The sequence below is a fragment of the Rana temporaria genome, chromosome 7, assembly GCF_905171775.1.
Source record: "Rana temporaria chromosome 7, aRanTem1.1, whole genome shotgun sequence".
NCBI classification, from domain to species: domain Eukaryota; kingdom Metazoa; phylum Chordata; class Amphibia; order Anura; family Ranidae; genus Rana; species Rana temporaria.
Window position 1 is genome coordinate 42,316,555 of NC_053495.1, and position 24,171 is coordinate 42,340,725.

General features: G+C 42.8%; 1 protein-coding gene across 1 annotated transcript in view; it reads right to left on the reverse strand.

Annotated features, from left to right (window-relative positions):
• Positions 1-24,171, reverse strand: part of CACNA1D (calcium voltage-gated channel subunit alpha1 D) — a 462,312-nt gene that overhangs the window by 136,295 nt on the left and 301,846 nt on the right. Inside the window, exons 19-22 of the mRNA XM_040359270.1 lie at positions 22,543-22,744; positions 18,967-19,096; positions 12,332-12,391; positions 4,038-4,144 (exon numbers count right to left, since the gene is read on the reverse strand). Of these exons, the coding sequence (XP_040215204.1) occupies positions 4,038-4,144; positions 12,332-12,391; positions 18,967-19,096; positions 22,543-22,744 (499 nt within the window). The remainder of the gene's footprint in view (positions 1-4,037; positions 4,145-12,331; positions 12,392-18,966; positions 19,097-22,542; positions 22,745-24,171) is intronic.

The following is a 24,171-nucleotide window of genomic DNA, read 5'->3' on the forward strand; positions in this document are numbered from 1 at the left end:
TCTTCCCCAGGGTGATCGATGGGAGAACGGCTCCCAATCAATCTCTGCATGCCGGCGGTACCCGCGCCCCCCACTCCCAGCTCCTCTTCCCCTGGGGCTATCCTCTGCACAGGTGAGCAGAGGCTACAATCGTGGGCACAGTGAGTAAAGGCTGAAATGGTCGGCACAGTGCGTAAATGCTGCAATGGTGGGCACAGTGCGTAAAGGCTGCAATGGTGGGCACAGTGGGCAGAGGCTGCAATGGTGGGCAGAGGCTGCTATGGTGGGCACAGTGGGCAGAGGCTGCAATGGTGGGCACAGTGGGCAGAGGCTGCAATGGTGGGCAGAGGCTGCAATGGTGGGCACAGTGGGCAGAGGCTGCAATGGTGGGCACAGTGGGCAGAGGCTGCAATGGTGGGCACAGTGGGCAGAGGCTGCAATGGTGGGAACAGTGGACAGAGGCTGCAATGGTGGGCACAGGTGTGGCTGCACTGATAAAGTTTGTAACTTAATTCGGCATAAAACATGTAAGTGTCATTTCATGAGATAATTTGAGGGCGTGTTTAGGGGCAGAATTAGGGGTGGTGCAGGGTAGGGATTGGTTGGGTCAACTGGTGGCGAGTAACCCTTAAGGTCTGGCTAGTAGCGCAGGACTTGAAATTTTGAGCCCTGTAAACTCTATCAATCAACAATAACTATTTTAATTATTATGCTGCTAGCCTTAGTAAATAGATAGGAAGGTACAGTATACTGTATCATATTTACTTGTTTTAAATGTTTTTTTTTCGTCAGTTGCTTCCTAGTTTCGAGCCTTGGCTAAAATGATGTCCTACATCCCTGGAGCCTTAATTAACATTTTTTTTCTTTCATTGAGAGGAGGGACTTTCTCAGCCGTAAGTACACCCCTCTGCCTGCATGCCTTAGCTAAGAGTAGATGGATTCTAACTAAATGCTACATAAATCATCTGCCCTTAATCAAGATGACCATTGCTAGAATTGCTAAGGGGGTGTTTTTCAAAGTGATTTCTCAAAAAAATTATTATAATAATAGCATGGAGACAGAGATAGATGGGTGAGTTTTATTTGAATATTAAAAATGAATTAAATAGTGCTTTCAGTTTGTGGTGCTCAGTTAAGTTCTGCTTTAAGCAAAATATGGCCAGAATTTGTCAAGGATGGGCGAATGCTTATCCCATTTGTCCAACAATTTTTTTATAAATAGAACTCTTAGGCCTCGTACACACGACCGCTTTCCTCGACAGAATCCATCAAGAAACTTGGTGGGAGAGCTTTTTTGCCGAGGAAAACGGTCGTGTGTATGTTTTTCATCGAGAAATCGGTCGAGGAACTCGATGAGAAAAAAAGAGAACTAGTTCTCTTTTTCCTCGTCGGGAGTCTCAATTTCCTTGTCGTGTTCCTAGTCAGGCTGGTTTTCGACGAGAAACACGTTTGTGTGTATGCTAAGAAACCCGCGCATGCTCAGAATAAAGTATGAGACGGGAGCGTACCTTCGGTAAAAGTAGGGTTTGTAATGGAGATAGCATATTTGTCACGCTGTAAAAGACTGAAAACTGCAAATCGTCTCTTACCAAACTTTTACTTAACACGCAGTAACATGAGATTAGCAAAAGCAGCCCCAAGGGTTGTGCCAGTGGAATCGAACTTCCCCTGCCGTCGTACGCGTTGTACGTCACCGCGTTTGAGAACGACGAGATTTTGTCTTGACAGTGTGTACGCAAAGAAAGCTTGTCAAGATTCTCGACAAGCCTGACAAGGAACTCGTCGAGGAAAACGATGTTTCATTTACGACGAGTTCCTCGGTCGTGTGTACGAGGCCTGATTGTCACGTCCAACCCACCATGGGATTAATGAATTTGGAACCAGTCATATAACAAATGAGTATAATAATCTATCAGTGCAGAGTGCTAGCTTGAATTGATCCTAAACATCATCACGATCATATCTATTTGTTCAGTTATAAGCCACATTCTCTGAGTAAGCAATAATTAATTATGTTAGGACATAAAGAACATTAAGCACACCAAAGGCTCAGTGACGTCCCTTTTTCATTTGGATCTATAACAAATGTAAACTCAGCTTATTATAAATCTTAATGCAGCCCCAAAATACAGCTGAACTGATACTAATGGGTACAGTGGTGGTTTGTGCTCAACATTTTTGGGGGGAGCAAACAAACTGAAAAAAGTGTGCCCATCAATTACCACCGTGAAGGGGGAATAATAACTACAAGTAGATATTGATGGTCAGACTTTGAGGCCAAGGAAGTATATTAAAAAATAAAGTTTAATATATTAAATTACAAACAAATATACATGGTAATCGGGGCTTTTTTTCAGCGGGAACGCGGGGGAACGCAGTTCCGGCACCTTCTGGACTGACTATGTAATGTCAAGGGGTGCTGGGATGTGCTGCAGGGTATTGATGCTCACTGCTGACAGATTTTTTCTAGCTGGAGGGCATCTATTTTTGCAGGGGGTCTATTGTTGCTGAGGAGGTCTAGTGTTGCTGGTGGGGGACCTATTGTTGCTGGGGGGTCAGTTGTTTCTGAAGGAAATCTACTGTTGGGAGAGGGGTCTATTGTTGATGGCTGCCAGAGAGTCTATTAATGCTGGCTGTGCGGAGATCTGTTGATGGGGAATTTTGTTGTGGGTGGTACATTGTTAGGGGGATCTATTGTTGCTGGCTGATGGGGAAACCAAATTCCATACAATTGACTTAGCACAACAAAATTATACTTGGTTCTGTATTGTCTAAAAGGGGTGGTACTGGGAGGTGGGTAGGGGATGGAACCAAGGGACGTTGCTCGGAGGTGGGTAGGAGCAGAGAAAACAAGTGACTCGGAAAAGGGGAGTTCCTGCACCTATTGTCTGAGAAAAAAAGCCCTGATGGTAATAAATTACAATTACAAAAATGACCACTGTATACAAAATCCTTAGAAGTCGCCTTCTAAGGATTTTGTATACAGTGGTCATTTTTGTAATTGTAATTTATTACCATGTATATTTGTTTGTAATTTAATATGATATTAAACTTTATTTTTTAATATACTTCCTTGGCCTCAAAGTCTGACCATCAATATCTACTTGTAGTTATTATTCCCCCTTCACTATATATACAGATGTGGCCCATGTGAGTGCTATCCCCTTGTATTCCAAACCTTCTCCCCCTTCTTTTCTTTTCTTCTTTTTCTACTTCTGCTTTTCCTTCTTCCCCTTCTCTATTCCCGTCCCTCTCTTTATTCCATCAATTACCACCAATGTGCCCATCAATTGCTGCCAGTGTGCCCATCAACTGCCGCCACTGTGCCCATAAATTGCTGCCAGTGTGCTCATCATTTTCCGCTACTGTGCTCATCAATTGCTGCCAGTGTGCTCATCAATTGCTGCCACTGTGCCCATCAATTGCTACCAGTGTGCCCATCAAATGCTGCTACTGTGCCCATCAATTGCTGCCAGTGTTCTCCAACAATTGCTGCCAGTGTGCATCGCCCACCCTGCACTTACCTGTCTCGGTGGGGCAGCGGGTCACATCGGCGGTGTCCTCCACACTCCTCGTTGTCTTCTCCCGTCCTCTGCTATGATTGGAGGCCTGATAGGCGTCCAAACACAGCGCCTGTCGTTTCAGCCAATCAGGTGACAGGTAACAGACCCATGCACCTGATTGACTGAGAGGCGGTTCAGTGTAAAGAAACAAATATTAATTCGCTGTGTGAACTGCGAGCGCCCAGCATGGAGCCCGATGTTCACCTTTTTGGACACCTATTAGAGCCTATGGCTCCAATCAGGTGCTTCCAAAAAAAAGGCCACTGTAATTCAGGTGCCCGGCAAGGGGGCGGACACATTAATAGGGGGTGGCAGCGGCGATCATAGATAGATTCATGCAATGCAGGAATCTATCTATGGTTATAGACAGGTGGCAGGAGACAGGGGGCGGCGCCTGTGTGCCCTTTAAGGACGCACCGCCACTGACTGAGTACAAAATGGCTGCTGATAACTAAGTGTGAAAAACAGCAAAATCTTTATATACAAGATACTTACTGAATACCAAAGGAAACCAGAGAAACTCCAACAACCAGCAGATCCAATAAGTTGAAATAGTTTCTGCAGAATGAACCTTTGTGTAGAAATGCTCCAAATGTCATCATCTACGATACCAAAAAAAAAAAAAGATTAATATATTGCAAAATTCAGAGATCTAATTATTACAAACCAATTCAGGGACATCATACATGTAGTGACATGAGACTCAACATATAGCGGGCTGACAGGAAGCACGTGTGATCGCTGTAACTAGAAGATCAACACTTTAAATACTTGTAGACATTTCACAATGTAAAATGTAAGATAAACAACTTGATCACTTCACTTAGACCCCGTACACACGATAGAATCCATCCGCAGATAAATCCCAGCAAATGGGTTTCTGCGGATAGATCCTATGGTGTGTACACGCCAGCGGATCTGTTTCCGCGGAGAAATCTCCTCTGGGATGGATTCCAGCAGATCGGATATTTGCTGTGCTGCACAACAAATCCATCTGCTGGAATCCATTCCAACGGATGGATCCGCTCGTCTGTACAGACTTACCGGATCCATTCGTCCAAAGGGATTCCCCGCACGCGTCGTAATGATTTGACGCATGCGTGGAATTCCTTATATGACAGCGTCGCGCCCGTCGCCGCGTCATAATCGCGGCGACAGCGCGACACGTCATCGGCAGAGGATTTCCGCGCGGATTTCAATGCGATGGTGTGTACACTCCATCCCATCGAAATCAGCGGAAATCTTTGAGAGGATTTATCCGTGGAAACGGTCCGCTGGACCGTATCTGCGGATAAATCCTCTCGTGTGTACGGGGCCTTAGGCTGGATTCACACCTTGGCATTTTTAGTGCTTTTTACATTTTACAGATTTGCACTACAGAACGTGTTCCATAGGAAACCATGGTAAATGGACTGTAGTGCAAATTTGCAAAATGCAAAAAGCACTAAAAACGCATAGGTGTGAATAAGGCCTAACAGCATTCACCGGAAAATAATTTTATATTATGGCAATCAAAGAATCCCCCACTGCCAGGAGCAGACAATTGCTCAGCAAGAGGGATTCCCCTGATGATAGGAGCCTCTTAACACTAAGATAGGAAGCTGAGATTCACCAAAATCAATTGAAAGTGTTACTAAACCCACAACTGTAAAATCTGTCTGTATATGCAGTAAAGCATGCTTGTTATACTCACTGTGAAACCTAAGGGGTTAATATTCTGTAGTGTGTAAAAAGGCTGTCTCCTCTAAACCTCCCCTTCTTCCACAGTCCTGATAGAAGAGACCCTTGGGGGCAAGTTGCACATGCTCAGTTCAGTGTGTATTGCGAGAGTGCAGGTGATCAGCACAGGGCCAATCAGTACTGTCCAGACAGAGGGGTCAGGAGTCCTGCAGCCTCATAGGATAATCAGGGGAGAAGGAAAACTCCTCCTACAAGCTTTACCCAGTGCTCTGATGGACACTGATAGAAGTTACAAGACTGCTGTAACTGCTGATGGAAAAAGGTATTTAGCAGTTTATATTTACTATAATAGGTGTATTTCCATGTTCTGTGCACTGTGGGAGACCAGATATAGTGAATGCAGGGTCCTGGGTTTAGTAACACTTTAACATACTTCTCTCTAAGGGCCCTTTCCCACGTACGGATCCCGTGAGGATCCGTACCGTTCTTATCCCCTTGCTCAGCTGGGATCGCTCCATTGATCCCCGCTGAGCCGGCAGATGACAGGGCGGTCCCCCTGTCAGATCTCCGCTCTCCCCTATGGGGGGATCGGATGAACACGGACCGTCTGCAGGATCGGACCATAGCGGGGACCGATGACATCCGCTGAAACCTGCTATCCCATAGGGATACATGTATGTCCGTATTTCATCCAAAAACGGATGGATGAAATACATATATACTGTCTGTACGTGTGAAAGGGCCCTTAAGCTCCTGAAACAGGAAGTGTGTGTCTCTATTTACTTAATAATAAACAAAGTTGTATTAAATAGATATAATGCCAACTACAGCCCTAGGCCCCGTACACACGTCCGAGGAACTCGACGGGCAAAACTCATCGTTTTGCTCGTCGAGTTCTGTGTGAAGCCGCCGAGGATCTCGGCGAGCCAACTTTCCTCATTGAACAACGAGGAAATAGAGAACATGTTCTCTATTTGGCTCGACGAGGAACTCGTTGGCTTCCTCGGCCGAAAGTGTACACACGGCCGGGTTTCTCGGCAGAATTCAGCTCCGATCAAGTTTCTGGCTGAATTCTGCCGAGAAACTCGGTCGTGTGTACGGGGCCCTACAGATCATTATTCCTTTGAAAAATCTAGCTTACAGACATAAACTTTGCAGAAACAGAAAGGCAGAAACAGGAATGTTAAACATGATGCACTGCATTGCAACTCCAAAAAAGAGCCCAGGCAGAAACTTGTGCAGTGTCACACAACAGAAAAAGCTCATGCGATTCAGCAATATATCAAACGATGAGGAAACCTTTAGCACATTGTGTGTACAGTCCATATCAGTATAACACCAGCTTCCCCATGCAATTTACACATTTCCACCAAAACCACAGGATGCCAACACCCAGAACGTCTCAGAATTAGGGAAGGCTGTCCGAAAGGGGTAACAGCCAGGAAAGATCTCTTTTCAGTTTCAGTGAGTTCTTATTAAACATATTTCCATCAATTTAACCTGAAAATGTAAAGAATACCAGAGATACAAATCTCTGTGCAACATAAAAACAAGATTCACCTTAGGGCAGGGTAGTAAAGTAAAACCATACACTGAGGTCTACAACAAATAGAAATTTCCACCTATTATGGCCCCAGCCAGGAATCAGAGGAGGTGGGTGAACTTTGTTTTTCTGGCAACCCACCATTGTTAGGGCCTGGCAGAAACAGTTCCTTAATGTAGCCAAGGTTAAACATTCATAGGGACTATGGTGCACAAGAAGCTCACTTCTATCCTGAAAGACACACATGCTTCATATCATTCCTAAAGGCTGAGAACCATGGCTTGCATACAATGAGGCCTCGTACACACGACCATTTTCCTCGACAAAATCCATCAAGAAAAATGCTGGCAGAGCTTTTTTGCCAAGAAAAACGGTCGTGTGTATGTTTTTCGTCGGCAAACTGTCGTGGATCTCGACGAGAAAAAAAGAGAACAAGTTCTCTTTTTTCTCGTCGGGAGTCTCAATTTCCTCGTCGTGTTTCTCGTTCTTGTGTATGCTTAGAAACCCGCGCATGCTCAGAATAAAGTATGAGACGGGAGCGCACCTTCGGTAAAAGTAGAGTTCGTAATGGAGATAGCACATTCGTCACGCTGTAACAGACTGAAAAGCGTGAATCATCACTCACCAAACTTTTACTAACACGCGGCAACACGAGATTAGCAAAAGCAGCCCCAAGGGTGGCGCCAATGGAATAGAACTTCCCCTTTATAGTGCCGTTGTACGTGTTGTACGTCACCGCGTTTGAGAACGACGAGATTTTGTCTTGACAGTGTGTACGCAAAGAAAGCTTGACAAGATTCTCGACAAGCCTAACAAGGAACTCGTCGAGAAAAACAATGTTTCTTTTACGATGAGTTTCTCGGTCGTGTGTACGAGGCCTGACAGCCTGAATCTGGACCGTTCCCTACTCTTGACGTAATGAATTACCTGCAGCCTTGAATGAGAACGTTTCAGTGCAGCCTGATGGATTTTTCCCTCTACGCTTCCCATCTCCATTCCTTTCCCTTTCTTTTCTTACTCTGCTGTTTTCTTACCTTCTTTTTGGGTGTCTTTCACCCCCTTGCATCCTGGCTGATGAAGGGCACTTAGGCCGTCTCCTTCCCCCTGGCCTGCAAGTTCTATCCACTGAGGTGCAGACCAAGCGTTAAGGGGTTGTCCCTCTGGTAAGTGCATCCTTGTACATTGACCATACTCACTAAAGCCCTAAACACGATCGGACTGTTTTCATCGGTCAAACCGATCGTGTGTGGGCCCCATCGTTTGTTTTCCATCAGTGAAAAAAAAAGAACATGTTTTAAATTTTCCTATGGATAAAAAAACTATAGAAAAAAATGATCGTCTGTGTGGAAGTCCATCGGTCAAAATTCCACACATGCTCAGAATCAAGTCGACGCATGCTCGGAAGCATTGAACTTCATTTTTCTCAGCACGTCGTAGTGTTTTACGTCACCACGTTTGGACACGGTCGGATTTTTGACCGATGTTGTATAAGCAAGACTGATTAAAGTCAGCTTCATCGGATATCCGACAAAAAAACCCATCTGATTAGATTCCATCAGATATCCGATCGTGTGTACAGGGCATTAGTCTAATGTTATAGTGATGGAATTGTACCACCCTTATTAGCTTTTGATGACTTTGACTTATGTGCTGACTTTCCTTCTTAATTTGTATGTGCAATTGTTTGCACCAATATACCTGTATACATTTTAAAAATAAATTTCCATCTACACCAGTCCTTTCCCCCTCAGTCTGGCCATGGAAGATGTCTTTTTACTCTCTTTTACCCCTTATTGCCATTTTACACCCATTTAAGTCACCATCGTCGCACATGTATCACTCTACTCGGTCTGTCTCAGGAAGGACATCACAAGATACTTTAGAGCAGGGGTGTCAAACTCAATTTCTTCATGGGCGGCATCAGCATTATGATTGCCCTCAAAAGGGCCGGTTGTATCTCTAAGATTAGATGTCCAGCGCATCCCCTCCCCTTTACATTAGATGTCAAGAGCAACTCCACCATTAGAAGTTAAGTCCCCCACTTTCCTTTACATCACAGTGCACCCCCCTTTCCTTATGCTGCTGCTGGGAAGAAGCTGGATACATTGCTTGAAAGCAGAAAGTAAGGGTCTTGAGTAGGACCAGAGGAAGGCTGGAGCTCTCCTGTAGCTGCAGAATAGGTGCGAGGGCCACATGAAATGGCCTGGAGGGCCGGATTTGGCCAGCAGGCCTCGTGTTTGACACCTGTGCTTTACAGGATGCACTTACATTTCCTACCTAGGTAACAAAAAAAAGCAAAATGTCACAGCAGTAACCATTTGCATTATATCACAATCTACATAAAATTAAAGCTGCCTGATCTTTCAGTGACTATGCAAAAATCTGTTTTTAGGAGTCCTAAATGGCTGAATGATTTTTTTGAATGGCAGAAACACCAACGATGGCTTGAAAGCACCACCCCTGAAGATCTATGGCCCTAGGCACCATTGGAGAACAGTACCCAAGGCTGAAGAGAGACACAATTCAGTCCTGAACATCATCTGTACAATTAAGGATTAGTTTAGGGGTTCAGATGCATTCATTAAAATCATTCGTGTTGATCTGATTGGAAGGGTATTGGACTTTGAGTGCCTCAGTAGAACATTTCTGCAAATTGCCTAGAAGAACCGCCCTAAGAAAATGAACACCCCTCTTATGTATGGAGAGAACTGGACACACTTCTATCATTTATAAACAGGGCATAGCCAGATTCTGGACACGAGGATGCAAACAATAACCTATGGAAGAGATCCATTGATACTGTTCTGGTAAGCTGTCGTTTTGGTGGAAATGTTCAGCTGTTGAGTTAGATGCAGCCACACAGTGTAGAACTCCAGAAACACATTATTTTCTGTCAAAGACAAACGCCTCTTGGCTTTTATTGTGCAGAATAAACACACTCCATTCAAACAAAACTCACACAGAAAATAGTATTTAAATCAACAGTACAAGAAGCATTGTTTGCAACAATTAATTAATCTACTGAATCTTCTTTATTATCCTTGTGCAGATGTTTACAGTGAGCTATTTCTAGATATAATCTACAGCGCCATTAAAGTAAATTATGGTGAAGTGACGTTACACCATTTTAGCCCGTCTCCTAGAATATGTTTGTTCTTGTATTTTTAGTATACCGGGCCTTCACTCATCAAAAAAGCAAACACTTGACATTAAAATTTGGAGGATGGATTTTCAAGAAAGCAAGCTTTGCTGTCACTAATAAAAAGAGTTGTGCACTAGTCAGAAATGACAAAAAAATATCTTTAAAGAGAACATTTCACACGGGTGGTCCAATCATGTCTGGCTGTCAGTTCTTCCAGTGGACCTGATCAGAAGTTCCATGTAAGGCCCCGTACACACGACCGAGTTTCTCGGCAGAATTCAGCCAGAAACTCGATCGGAGCCGTATTCTGCCGAGAAACCCGGTGGTGTGTACACTTTTGGCCGAGGAAGCCGACGAGGATCTCGTCGGGCCAAATAGAGAGCATGTTCTCTATTTCCTTGTTAGTCAATGAGGAAACTTGGCTCGCCGAGATCCTTGGCGGCTTCACAAGGAACTCGACGAGCAAAACGATGTGTTTTGCCCGTGGAGTTCCTCGGACGTGTGTACGGGGCCTAAGTCTATTGGCAGGCGAATGTAAACCAACGTGGGCCTGTTTACATCGGATTATGGCACCTGCCAGCGCCCTCTGGCTTTCACACTGGAGTGTGAGGAGCAGCTGTTAAGGGCGAATTGAAGGTGCTATTTTTAACGCTATAGTGCCTGCAAAACGCCCTCAGTGTGAAAGGGGTCGAAGAGTCAGATTTGCACAATTAGAAAAAAGCTACATAAGGGACATATGCATCTTAAGTACAAAAACCTACACAACTGAAATTATTTAAAACTTTGATTCAATAATGTAAAACAGAATAATTCAGTCCAGCTGTGATTGTAACAGGTGTTACAATTTTTACTAAGTATGTTACTTTCTTATAAGGTTTCTCTTTTTTAGTATTACTAATCTGTTTTCCTATTCTATTCTCACTGGCTGTCAACTTGACTGTCTGGCTTCATAATGTGTGGAACAAGTATACATCAAAGGAGTTAAGTCACAAGTCTGGTGTCAAGATCTGGATCTGAACCTTGAGCCTCTGTGGCGTCTGACTATTTCTTCCCGCTATGCCATCTGAGATATTAGACAGCTCCCTGCCTGATTCCTTGGGTAACCTTGCTTTGTTTCTTGTTTCTGATGAACCTTGAACCATTTGCCCCTCCCATGAACTTCTTGATTTAACCCATGGCTCTGCCCTTCCTGTTGCCAGATTATTGTGCTCCTCTCTAGTCAATATCTTGCTCCTTTTCTATATCTTCACAACCATATGTTACTGAGCATTGGCTTGTTTTTCACAACTACGCTTTTGCTTGAAAAAACCCTGCAGCCAACTGTTACCGACCTTCGGCTTGTTTACTGGCTACGCTTCTGCTTGATTCCTACTTTCTCCATCTGCTTAAGGTGGGGAGAGCCTAAGGTCCATAACCTGGCACTAGCACACTGTAAAACCCACCTCCACCACCAGGAGATCTGGTGAAGACCAGTTAGTGCTTAGACCCTGCGTCTCGGTTGAGCCCGCGTTATCTGCCAGGGTGACCTGCTTGTGTACTTATCCTGCTGGTTGGTATAAATCTCTGTACTGCCATAACTATTGGTTTCTGAGCCTTACCCCGACTGTGACAATTGGAGTGCATACTAGTTTACTATCAGTGTCTCAGAAAATAATGATGCCAGAGGATGATAGGGGGATTCAGGGAACTAGCACTTTTAAGAAGGCTGTCTAGATGTGTTTCCTTTAAAGCATGACTTTTTTTTTCTTAGTTTTGGATAAAGGAGGTAAGCTACCGGTAACATGTGTCAGGCTTTTTATTTATGTCTGTTACTTAGGGGTACTCTACCTGTGACATCCATAAAAGATATTGGGTAAATGTCCAATGTCAAACATTTTAACCCTATCCACACTACTAAAAAATAATTCTGTCCCCATTAATAAGATTACCCATCACTTAATTTTCCTGTTAAGACTTTCTGCCTTGACAGGAAGAAAGAAGAACGACACAGACAGCAGTATAAACCTGTCAGAGACTCTAACCCTTCCCTGCTTCAAAATATAAAAAATTTAGGCTGGAGTCAGGCTTTAAAGCGTTAAAAACATGAGCCAGTACAAACTAAATAGCGTTGCAAAAATAAATGCCAATGCCTACTATTTTAGCACTTTTTCTGCAAAAATTAAAAGGATTCTAAAGATTTTAAAAAATTAGCAGGAAAAAAAAAAACAACAATCCCGCTGACCAGTGTCTGTAAAGAGACAGTAAAAACAATTGTACTGCTGGTTTAAATACAATTTTCACACAAACCAGGTTACCTTTAAAACGATTTCAAATGTAAACATACTAGTGAAGACATAATCTGCATATCCTAGCACCTGAGGGTACAGAAGAGTTATAGGTTATCACAGACATCATTCTGATCATCAAAAAAGAACATGATTTTACCTTTAAGAAGATTTCAACTGTAAAGATTCCTGTGAAAGCATAGTCAAAGTAACCAAGAATCTGCAAGGTACAAGAGCACAGTGAGTAATCTGTTTGAAGAGAAGCTGAGAATGGATCACTGCCTTTTGCTGGGACTAAGAAAGAAAGCTTGTCATTAAGTTTAATGGGAAATTATTTTGTTGAAGACTTGGTCGTAATCACTTACAAAAAGAACCCCCACCCATTTATTCTGACCTCCCCTGCCTTTCGTTTGCTCTGCCAAGGGCTTTGGTAAGTACTTGGTCCTTTTAGGTAAGTTGGAGCATGTGATCTCCTCCCAAGATGCAGTGGTCAGCTATACGTGGCCAACTGCCAGTCCTGAACATGGTCACATGAGGAGGAAGAGGAAGCAGTTAACACTTCAACACCATCTGACATAGAGTTTCCACAGAATAGTTTTTTGAAGGATTTTTTTAAAGGAAAGGTTGTGTGTCACCAACTGATCTAGATTACATGCTGATATTTTACCCGGTTACATCACAGCTGTTTACTCGTGAACAGGGTCGGATTGACCATTCGGGCACCGCCCGAGGGCCCCATGCCACTAGGGGGCCCCATCAGGGTTGCCAGCCTCAGTAAAACCAGGGACAGTATGTAAAAATCTGTGTTTTAAAAAAAAATCCCAAGATTATAGCTGCCGCGCCCCTCCAGTACCTTTTCAGTGTGTGTATGTATACCGTGTGTCTGTTTGTGTATACTGTATGTGTGTGTGTATACTGTGTGGCCCCATAATCTATTGCCTGGGGGCCCCATAATCTCCTATTGCCCGGGAGCACCATAATCTCCTATTGCCCGGGGGCCCTATGAGTTGTCAGTCCGCCCCTGCTCATGAACCTATATCTGAATCATAGCCTTAGGCCTCGTACACACGACCGGACATGTCCGCTGAAACTGGTCCGCGGACCAGTTTCAGAGGACAGATCCGATCGTGTGTACAGGCTAGCGGACAGATTTCCAGCGGACAAAAGTTTCTTAGCATGCTAAGAAACTTGTCCGCTGGAGAGCTGTCCGTCGGACATGCCCACTGGTTAGTACGTCTAACCAGTGGACCGAAATCCCGTGCATGCGTCGAATTGATTCGACGCATGCGTGGAAGCATTGAACTCACGCGATAGAGAACATCAGTGTCGTCTACGTCACCGCGTTCTCTGTCCGCGGGGATTTAGGTTTGATGGTGTGTACAGCCATCAGACCGAAATCTTCGAGCGTACATGTCCGATGAAAACGGTCCGCGGACCGTTTTCATCGGACATGTCCTGTGGTGTGTACGAGGCCTTAGTGTGTATATTGTGTCATGGTGCTGTGATACAATCATATAATACTGTAGATTTGAAACAGGGAAAGCAATCCAACAGGGGATTAACTGTGGACATCCAATACTTACCGTACATCAATACATAACAGTACATTTTCACAGTGGAACAGACAGTAAAGCTGGCCATACACTAGTAGCCTTTTGTATGAACATTCATACAAATATTCGCATAAACATTTGTATTGTACAATAATTCTCAGTACTTGCGATGACTTGACAAATGTAATTTAAAAGTACTTCAAAATTTCGTTTACTATTACCGTAGCATTTAATGTTGGAACAAATTGACTTTCCTGAATTAAAAACACATTGGGGGGATTTAATAAAAGTGGAGTGTGCAAAATCTGGTACAGCTCTGCATAGAAACAAATTAGCATCCAGATTTTATTGTCAAAGCTGAAGTTAGAAGCTGATTGGCTACCATGCATAGCTGCACCAGATTCTGAGTGCGCCAGTTTTGGTAAATCCCCCCCATTATCGTCCAAAAACGTGTTAGTTTGAGAAAGCTTTCTATTCCACTTCTTCAAAATTTATCATCACTGAGGTTGAAAATTAACAGCGATTTGACCCCACTAATAGAAAATAAAACAAATCTTCACAAAAAAACAATTTTTTTATGAAATTCTGCTAGTGTTTGGCCAGCTTATATAGACATACAGTGATTCCTCGGTTCACAAACTAAATTTGCGAAACGACTCTGATCACAAACCGAATTGGTTGCGAACCGAGGCAACTTTTCCCATAGGGTTCAATGCAAATAAGGTTAATGTGTTCTGAACTTTTTTTTTTGTTTATATATAAAATTAAGAAATGTATGTAAAGTACAAAAAAAAATGTTTTAAACATATATTACATACGGTCTTTTACATTAAGCTGACCTTTTTCATGTGTACATCTAAAAAGAAAAAACTATAGCTCCTCTTTAATCCTTGTTTGAAACAATCCCAAACCCCAATTTAAATGACTAATCTAGGGGCCAGAAAACAGCACTGTGGATCCAGGAAAAGACCATCTGAGGGCGTGATAAAGTCTTCAGGAGCCTGCTCCAGGATCTCCCCGCTATTCCTGTGAGCCTGGCATCATCTGGATTGGTGAGCGGGCAAGAGGTCATCCTCTTTACACCCCAAGACACACTGCATGCAGACACCTTTACCTTGTTCTGTTTGCTAAAGTTCTAATAAGGAGACACTTTGCATTGGGATGTCATTATAAAGGAACTTTCCTGTTTCCTGGGCCCTTGTTTAAGCTAGCTGAAGATACAGAACATTTTCAACACAAGGACTCCTCTACCTGACCCCCCCCCCCCCCACCTAAGGAACGTTGAGTACAATACCTACCCATATTAATAAGGAAGTCTTTTCAGAAATCAGGGTATTAGATTTGTGTAATCAGTTGTAATATTCTTGTGTATCTGTGTTTAGTTTGGGGTTGTGGCGTCAGGAGGCAAAAGGGAGTAGTCTGACATAAAGACGGTCATTCTCCTTTCCTTTTCTACCTGTGGCCATAGGCTTTATTCAAGTTACTGGTTGCTGCCCTTCATTCTGTTGAAGCTATACATTCATAATTCTCCTGTTTAGGTGTGCTAAGAGTTTGATACTAACAACATATTTGCCTAGGCCACGTTTTGCTGATTTGTCTGATTGCATAACCGTAAAAAAACACTTGATTACAGTGTCATAGTCTGGTGTCTGTACAGGGTGGGCCATTTATATGGATACACCTTAATAAAATGGGAATGGTTGGTGATATTAACTTCCTGTTTGTGGCACATTAGTATATGTGAGGGGGGAAACTTTTCAAGATGGGTGGTGACAATGGCGGCCATTTTGAATCCAACTTTTGTTTTTTCAATAGGAAGAGGGTCATGTGACACATTAAACTTATTGAGAATTCCACAAGAAAAACAATGGTGTGCTTGGTTTTAATGTAACTGTATTCTTTCATGGGTTATTTACAAGTTTCTCTTTGTTTACAGCCATTGACATGTCGCCGAGGTTAACACATGCGGAGCGGATAGAAATTGTGTTGATGTCTGGTGAATGCAGTAATCAGGTCATTGCAGCAGATTTCAATGCAAGACAGCCTACGAGACCACCCATCTCCCATGCTACAGTTAGCAAACTTTTTGCTAAGTTTTGTCAAACTGGTTCAGTGTTGGATTTGCCAAAATGTGGACGCATGAAATCTGTCACTAATGAAGAAACATCAGTGGCTGTCCTAGCTTCATTCAGCAAGAGCCCACAGCGTAGCACTCGCTGCATGTCACTGGAGAGCACATTGAACACATTTTATAAGTGGTCAGAAACTTGTAAATAACTCATGAAAGAATAAAGTTACGTTAAAACCAAGCACACCATTGTTTTTCTTGTGAAATTCCGAATAAGTTTGATGTGTCACATGACCCTCTTCCTATTTAAAAAACAAAAGTTGGATTTAAAATGGCCGACTTCAAAATGTCCGCCATGGTCACCATCCATCTTGAAAAGTTTCCCCCCTCACATATACTAATGTGCCACAAACAGGAAGTTAAAATTACCAACCATTCCCATTTTATTAAGGTGTATCCATATAAATGGCCCACCCTGTATAATCATATTGTCATTTAGAAATGTCTGAACCCAGGGTGTCAGAGGTGTCGGGGAATTGAAGTTCAGGACAATCCTTGGGCTCAATCATCTTTAACCACTTCCAATCCCAGCCATAGTTATATGACGTCCACAGGAGCGATCTCACATCCTGGGTTGGCGTCATATGATGTCCTGGGCTTCCCGGCCGTCTAGGGGGCGTGCTGGGTGTCCCCCAGCCAGAGAAAGCGAGAAATCTTATTTACTTCAGCTTCTAATGCACACTGTGAGAAGTTTACAGTTCATGAATCAAAGTAAGAAATTTCAGTACAGGAGAGGAGCCTGTACAACTGTGAAGACTGAATGGAAGGCCGGAGTTCTGCTTTAAGGACCTAGCCCATTTGCCCAAACGATTACTGCTCTGATTTTGTTGCCCCCTGCGGTGTTATAACAAAGGTCACACAAGCTATTTCTGACTTAATCAAACCAGAAACCGAAGTACTTAGCGTAGCAGCGGGAGAAGGCTCAGTGCGGCTCCTCAATTAATTGGTAATGAATCTAGCGCACTGCCAGGACTGTGAGCTGTGTGGGACACATAGATTTCGAATTGTTAATGTGCACCAAGTGAATTTTCTGACTCTACGCTAGCTCAGTCCTGCAAAAGGTCAGCTATGACCTACCAACATGTTTCACTGTTTTCTGCTAAGATTAAAAGTTACAAAATGACAGCACTAAAGTGAAAAATAAACCATCTCTTTGTACATGATTAAAGGAAAAGTTCACCTTTCTGAATATGTTACATGTTACACCCATATTTAAACTGCAGTCTGCTCACATAATTTGTAATAAAAACATCTTTGCCATTCTTAATCCCTCCAACCACTTTGCATATTATTTTATATATATTGTGATTCTGTATTAGCCAAATATGCTGCAGAAATCTCCCTCCACTGAGTTTGGCTGCATCCATTTTAACTGTGGGCAGCTGAAGCTGCTGCCTGTTCAGTTCCTGGATTTACACAGACACACAGAGGCACACCTCCAGCTCTGCAGCTCTCATTGACCTTCTTACGACTCATCCCCCTCCCTTCCTGGAAAACTCTCAGGAGAGTGAGAGAGAGAGAGCTGTGCATGATGTCATAAGCCTAGGCTTTTTACCAGACAAGAGACAGGAAGTGGGCTGTATACGGTATTTACTGGCAGAATTTTTTTAATTTACTATTCAAAGTTAAAACAACAAGGGCAGAGGATTTAAGAGATGAAAAAAATTACTGCAGTTCCACTTTATGGTGTAGCATGTTAAATGTTCAGCAACCTCCCCCCGCACCGCTGTCCCCCCCCATTGTGACAGTGGGCAAGGTTTCTGCTCCCCGCACCCGCTATCACAATTTGAAAACCGCACGGCCATGCTTCGCAGACACTGCCGCGTCATTCATTTATAGAGTTCTACAACTGCAGGTCTCAATGAACTGCGAGGGCACGGATGAGCACTCTCAAAGTTCACTGATCATCCTGCTCTCCAGTAACAGTCTGCCTATACGGGAGGTACGAGCAAACAGCTTTACTAAGAGTCTGCAGGAGCCTGGCACTGCACCCACGATCTGCTGATCTCAGGTACAATACTCTGTAGGCTCTTAAAGACCTTAATGTATCCTTTAAAGGGGTTGTAAAGGTTTGTTTTTTATTTTCTAAATAGGTTCCTTTAAGCTAGTGCATTGTTGGTTCACTTACCTTTTCCTTTGATGTCCCTTCTAAAAAAAAAATGTCTTTGTTTTCTTTGTCTGAATTTCTCACTTCCTGTTCCTCCTCAGTAAGCTGTTCTGGCTGACTAACCCCCAGCCAGAACAGCTCGGATGATGGGGGAAAGCTTACTGAAGAGAAACAGGAAGTGAGAAATTCAGACAAAGAAAAAAAACATTTAGAAGGGAAATGGAAGGAAAAGGTAAGTGAACCAACAATGCACAAGCTTAAAGGAACCTATTTAGAAAAAAAAACTAACCTTTACAACCCCTTTTAGGTCTATCTAAACAAACTCCTGAGATCAGTAAAGCATTTTAAACACAGAGGCCGATAAAGCCTCTTTTCTGCCCCTTTCTGATTTTGTTTGATTTTGTTACTGGGGACCGACTTTATAGCTAAACCCCACCAACTGCCACCACGGTCCAACAAATCTTAACAGCTAAGGCAATGCAGCTCCAACACACATACATTGCAGTGTACAACATGATGTTGTGTTCGAAAATCTGCTGCATGTCTATTTCTTTATCCATTCTTGTGCTCTGGCAGCAGATTCAAAATTAATGGGTTGCCTTAACACAACACACGTTGACACATGCCTACATGGGCCCTCAGGGACTCTATTGGTGAGATATTAGGTTCCATCTCTATTTCGGTTGGACTTATGTTTTATTTTATATTATGAGAAACAAAACAGGGAGAGCTGGAACACATAAAGGTGGTCGCGAACACCCACAACTCCCAGATGGAAAGGAAAAAGAGGTAAGGAATTATGGCAGAGAGGGCTCACTATTAAAGAATTTGACCGATATCACACTTTTGGGTAAGGTGATCTTTCAATTATTTTCACCTCTGATGAGTTCCTAAAACATTTAGCAATTCGGGTTTGAAAGGCATTAATTAAATGATAGGAGGTTAAACATTAACAATTTGTAAACAACATTGCCGGCAATAAACTGGATTAACATAACAATACTTACTATATTACGGAAGGAAGTACTGCAAATAGGATCTTCGGCTGCTAGGGACGCGCTGCTGAGCATGATAAACACCAGAATGAGGTTGGTGAATATGTGATGGTTTATGAGTTTGTGGCAGCCCACTCGAATCCTAAATAAAAAAAATACATGTGAATTTCTCCAGTGTGAACATCTTGGCTCCCACTTTCCCCGTGGCCTGAATTTAACATAAATTCACAATCACAGATCAGAAAGTAATAGCTAACTAGAATTTGGGGTCCTAAACACCCACTTAGCACCTCAGACCAATGGTGTATTAGTACTTTCAATTCTAAAACTACAGAAAGTGGGCACAAGGGTGATGCCGCATACACACGATAATTTTTCGGCATGAAAATGTCATTTAAAATGATCGTGTGTGGGCTTCACATCGTTTTTCGGCTTCTGAAAAACGACCAAAAAAATATTTGAACATGCTGCATTTTTTCACGTCATTTTTTAAAATGTCGTTTTTCGTGTTGTTAAAAATGATCGTGTGTGGGCAAAAACGACGTTTTAAACCCGCGCATGCCCAGAAGCAAGTTATGAGACGGGGGCGCTCGTTCAGGTAAAACTACCATTTATAATGGAGTAAGCACATTCATCAGGCTGTAACAGACAATAAAGCGCAAATCGTCTTTTACTAACAAGGAATCAGCTAAAAACAGCCCAAAGGCGAACAGAACTTCCCCTTCAGAGTGCCGTCGTACGTGTCGTACGTCACCGCGCTTTATTCATCATTTTTTTAAAAAGATGGTGTGTGGGCAACATCGTTTTTAATGATGAAGTTGGAAAAACTTTGTTTTTTGGACATGCTGAAAAACATCGTTTTTTTTTTCATGCCAAAAAACGATCGTGTGTACGCGGCATAACTCTACAAGATAACAGTATGAAATCTGTTATATCATATTAAAAGTAGACTTTTTTATTTTTTTCATTTTGGATAGAGCAAGGAAGGGTTTTAAATAAAACAAGGTACAGCGCTAAACAAATAAGCCGTGACAGACCTGATAAGTGAACATAGGTGTACAAATTAAATTGTGTTTAAAATATAAAAAAAAAAGATGAAAAAGGAAAAAATGAAAAGTGAATAAAAAGTCCCATATAAATGATTGAATCAATAAATGATGAAAGAAACAGTCCTTAAAGTGTAATTCATAATGGTGCACAGAGTTGAGTTTGTTAAAATATGGGATCTTCTTCCACCAATAAGACACCCAAATAGTGGTATTGTAGTCTCCTTACCAAAGGTCGATGACCGCTATCACAGCGGTCTCTCTAAGCACAGGGGTTTAAAGTCTCCCAACAGACTCTCTGCAGATGGTTTGCAAGCACAGGATGGTGTCTTAATGTCTCAAGAGATGAAAAACAGAGAGAAAGGCTATCCCAGACGACGTCCTTTTGATGACGAAACGCGTAGGTGTGGCCAGCTGACATCATTATGCCTCTTTACACTGAGTACACTGATACGGAGCTTAACAGACAGGAAAAGCCTTGAGGAGACGCAGCGTCCCTCTATGTTGTATTGACCTCAACATTTTAACAGCTTAATTGAGTGCAATACTTTTAGAAGATTAAATATTTTGTTAAGCAGTATTAGGCTATGGAGTCTCTCTCTGTTTTTCATCTCTTGAGACATTAAGACACCATCCTGTGCTTGCAAACCATCTGTAGAGAGTCTGTTGGGAGACTTTAAACCCCTGTGCTTAGAAAGACCGATGTGATAGCGGTCATCGACCTTTGGTAAGGAGACTACAATACCACTATTTGGGTGTCTTATTGGTGGAAAAAGATCCCTCTTTTCACAAACTCAACTCTGTGCACCATTATTTATTACACTTTAAGGACTGTTTCTTTCATGATTTATTGATTCAATCATTTATGTGGGACTTTTTATTCACTATTAAATTTTTCCTTTTTTCCTTTTTCATCACTGGTTGGTTTTGAATATTTTAAACACAATTTTATTTGTACACCTATGTTCACTTATCAGGTCTGTCACGGCTTATTTGTTTAGCACTGTACCTTTTTTTATTTATTGTCTAAAATTTGGTATTCACATTTTTTTGGTACTGGCAGCTTACATCCCATCATCACTGTGGGGATTTTTTCACTTTTATATTTATCTAGTGCAGTGTTTTTCCTTGTTTGGTCTTTTTTTCTAAGGAAGGGTTGTAACCCCAGGCAGATTATTTTTCGCCATCTGGGTCCCATTTTGGGGATTTCCCTTCACTCCCTGTTCCATAGCCAAACAGGAAGTGAGAAGAAATCCCTTGGGAACCCCCAGGTCACCAGAACTAATATCTCCATTGGAAGAGTTTCCCTCGATTACTTTTCTGGGGACAACCAAAAATGTGGGATTTTCTTTTTCTTTTAGGCCTCATGCACACTGAACGTTAAAATAACGGTATACAAATGCCAGTAGCTTTGCAGTGAGTTTTTCAACTTTTTTGCAATGCAGTTTTTTAGCATTTATTAGTGTTTTAGTGTTTTTCTGCGTCAAGCCCTGTACACACGATCGGATATCTGACAAAATTGAATTTGATGGATTTTTTCGTATATCAGATGAAGCTGACTTTCATTAGTCTTGCCTACACACCATCAGTCAAAAATCTGATCATGCCAAAACGTGGTGACGTACAACACTATGCTTCCGAGCATGTGTCGACTTTTGTCCGATGGAGTTCCACACAGATGATCGGATTTTTCTATCGTTTTTTTATCCATAGGAAAAATTTAAAACATGTTCTTTTTTTTTCACCGATGAAAAAAAGACAGATGGGGCCCACACATGATCGGTTTGTCCGATGAAAACAGTCCATCGGTCTGTTTTCATTGGACAAACCGATCGCGTGTACACGGCTTTAGTGTTTTTTAGCGTTTTTTAATGGATCAAAAACGTTACAAAATGGTGGTGAGCGACGTTTCTGAACGTTTATCAGCGTTAGAGCGTTTTTACAGCTGAAAAACGTCTGTTTTTTTTTTACTGCTCAAAAATGCCACTGCTCAAAACTGCTGATAACAGCCTGTGCATGCATGGACACATTGGATAACACGATGGAGAGTTTAATGACTGTAGAAAAAAACATCTACTGCCAAAAACAGCTGCTGTAAAAACATTAAAAAAAAAATCCAGTGTGCATGAGGCCTAAATGAGGACAAATAGAAAGTGTGAACCCCGTGGGCTGAAAGAGAAAACCCAGCAGATTTCCCCATCCATGTTAAACAGCTTGGATGGAGGGATTTCCCCTGCCAGCTATTGTATTCTGACAGTTGCGGCTCCTGCTCAGCTGATAATATTTTGCTGGGCTCTTTCAACTCTCTGATCACGATTTAATGACCTAGGTGGTGGTGACAGGGCCACCCACAGTTCAGATTTTAGCTGATCCAGGAATTGGCTGAAATTTGAGCCATGTATGAATAGCATAAGGGTTGGAAATACTGAATACAAATGCTAGAGGGTGTACAATCATATTTCATCCTGTACCCATATCCTAGTCTATCTATTTATACCCACATACAGAACAGACAGACTGACAAGCAAGGCAATCTATTTACGGATTGGTGTTGCTGAATATAAAGAAAGCGCTCCCTTCTGGAATTGGGGTAATCTTCTCCTTCATGTTCAGCTCTGACATCCGCCGGGGACGAGGGCCAGCTGGTACTTCTGGTTCTTCTTCTTCTTCCTCTTCATCTGCAGTAACAAGTAAGGTAAGGAATGTAAGATTAGGGAAGTCAGGGGGAGGCGTTTGCAGAGTCACTGTCACTTTGCCGTTCATGGGCAAGGTGAAAGCATCTTAAGTAAGAAAGTTCAATTTACCTTGGAGCGGAAGTTTATTGAGAGGAGACGAGCAATGTTTCTTTTGTAATAAACTACACCTACCTACCTGTCTGACCACAGCGATCCCTGGAATGAAAACTGAGCTGCACATGCGCAGCTTAGATTACAGCAGCTGTACCATTGACATGACATCATCCCTTGACGGCCAATGAAGAGGCCTGAACACCGGCATACAGGAGAAGATGCCAATGCCGGAGGGACCGTTGGAAAGGTGAGTATCTCCGCCTTTAGTTCCGCCTTAACTAGCTGTCATTTGGTATTAGTAATTTATTGTTGGCTGACACTAAAATCTTTGCAGGGAATTCAATATTCTATGTTTCAGATGTGAACTAGGACAGGGTTCCCTAAACCCTGGGCCGTGGACTGGAGTCGGTCTGTGGCCTGTTGATGACTAGGCCACACAGTGGGAGTTGAGCAGCGACCGCGGTCCAGACAGGGCTATCACAGACCACGGCCACCACTCATCTCCTGATGTACGGCCATGCCTGTGTCTCCTTTTCCACTGCACAGTGTCAACCTATCACAGCAGGGGGTGGGAGGAGCTGGAGTTTATGCACAGAGAACGGGTGTATTTTCATATTAGCAAGTGGGTAATTACCCGTTTGTTAATATGGTAAGTTGAGCAGCTCCTTGTGCTCCCTGCCCTGCTAATAGGATGGCATGAAGACGACAAACAGGCTGAATCCTGTCTCTGCCCTGTCAAAGGTAGGACTATGCAGAGGAGGCAGAGAGTGAAAGGAGGCACTGTGTTTAGAGAAAAAAGGGGGGCATGAATACAAGGGGCACTATAATTGGGGGTGGCTGTGATGTAATCATTACAGTGCCCTATTACAGTGCAGTCCCCTTTACATTACAGTCCCCCTTTACATTTAAGTGCACATTACATTAATGTAAAGGGGACTACATGATAAATGGGCACTGTAATTTAAATGGGACTGTACTTTAAAGGGGCACTATAATGTAAAGCGGGCTGTGATGTAAAAGGGGAACTGAGGGTACCGTGGAACTGCTTCAAAAATGGAAACTGTGACGTAAAGGGGAACTGTGGACACTGATATAAAGGGGGACTGTGCTGTAATGTGATGGGGAGCTGAGGACTGACTCACTCAACTGTCCTTGCACAGTAAACCCCCCCCCCCCCCCTCAGTCCTTGGTGCAAAAAAAGGTTAGGGAGCGCTGAACTAGGAGCTTGCTGCTGTGTGCACTCTTAATTTTGTGAGCACATTGTCACTTACTCCCGCAGGCAATCCGAAACAAATCAGTGAGGTGACAGCCAATAATGGTGAGCAGTGGAAGTTTGTGGAACATTTATAGGTAATAACACCAGAGATTGTTAATCCAGGGAA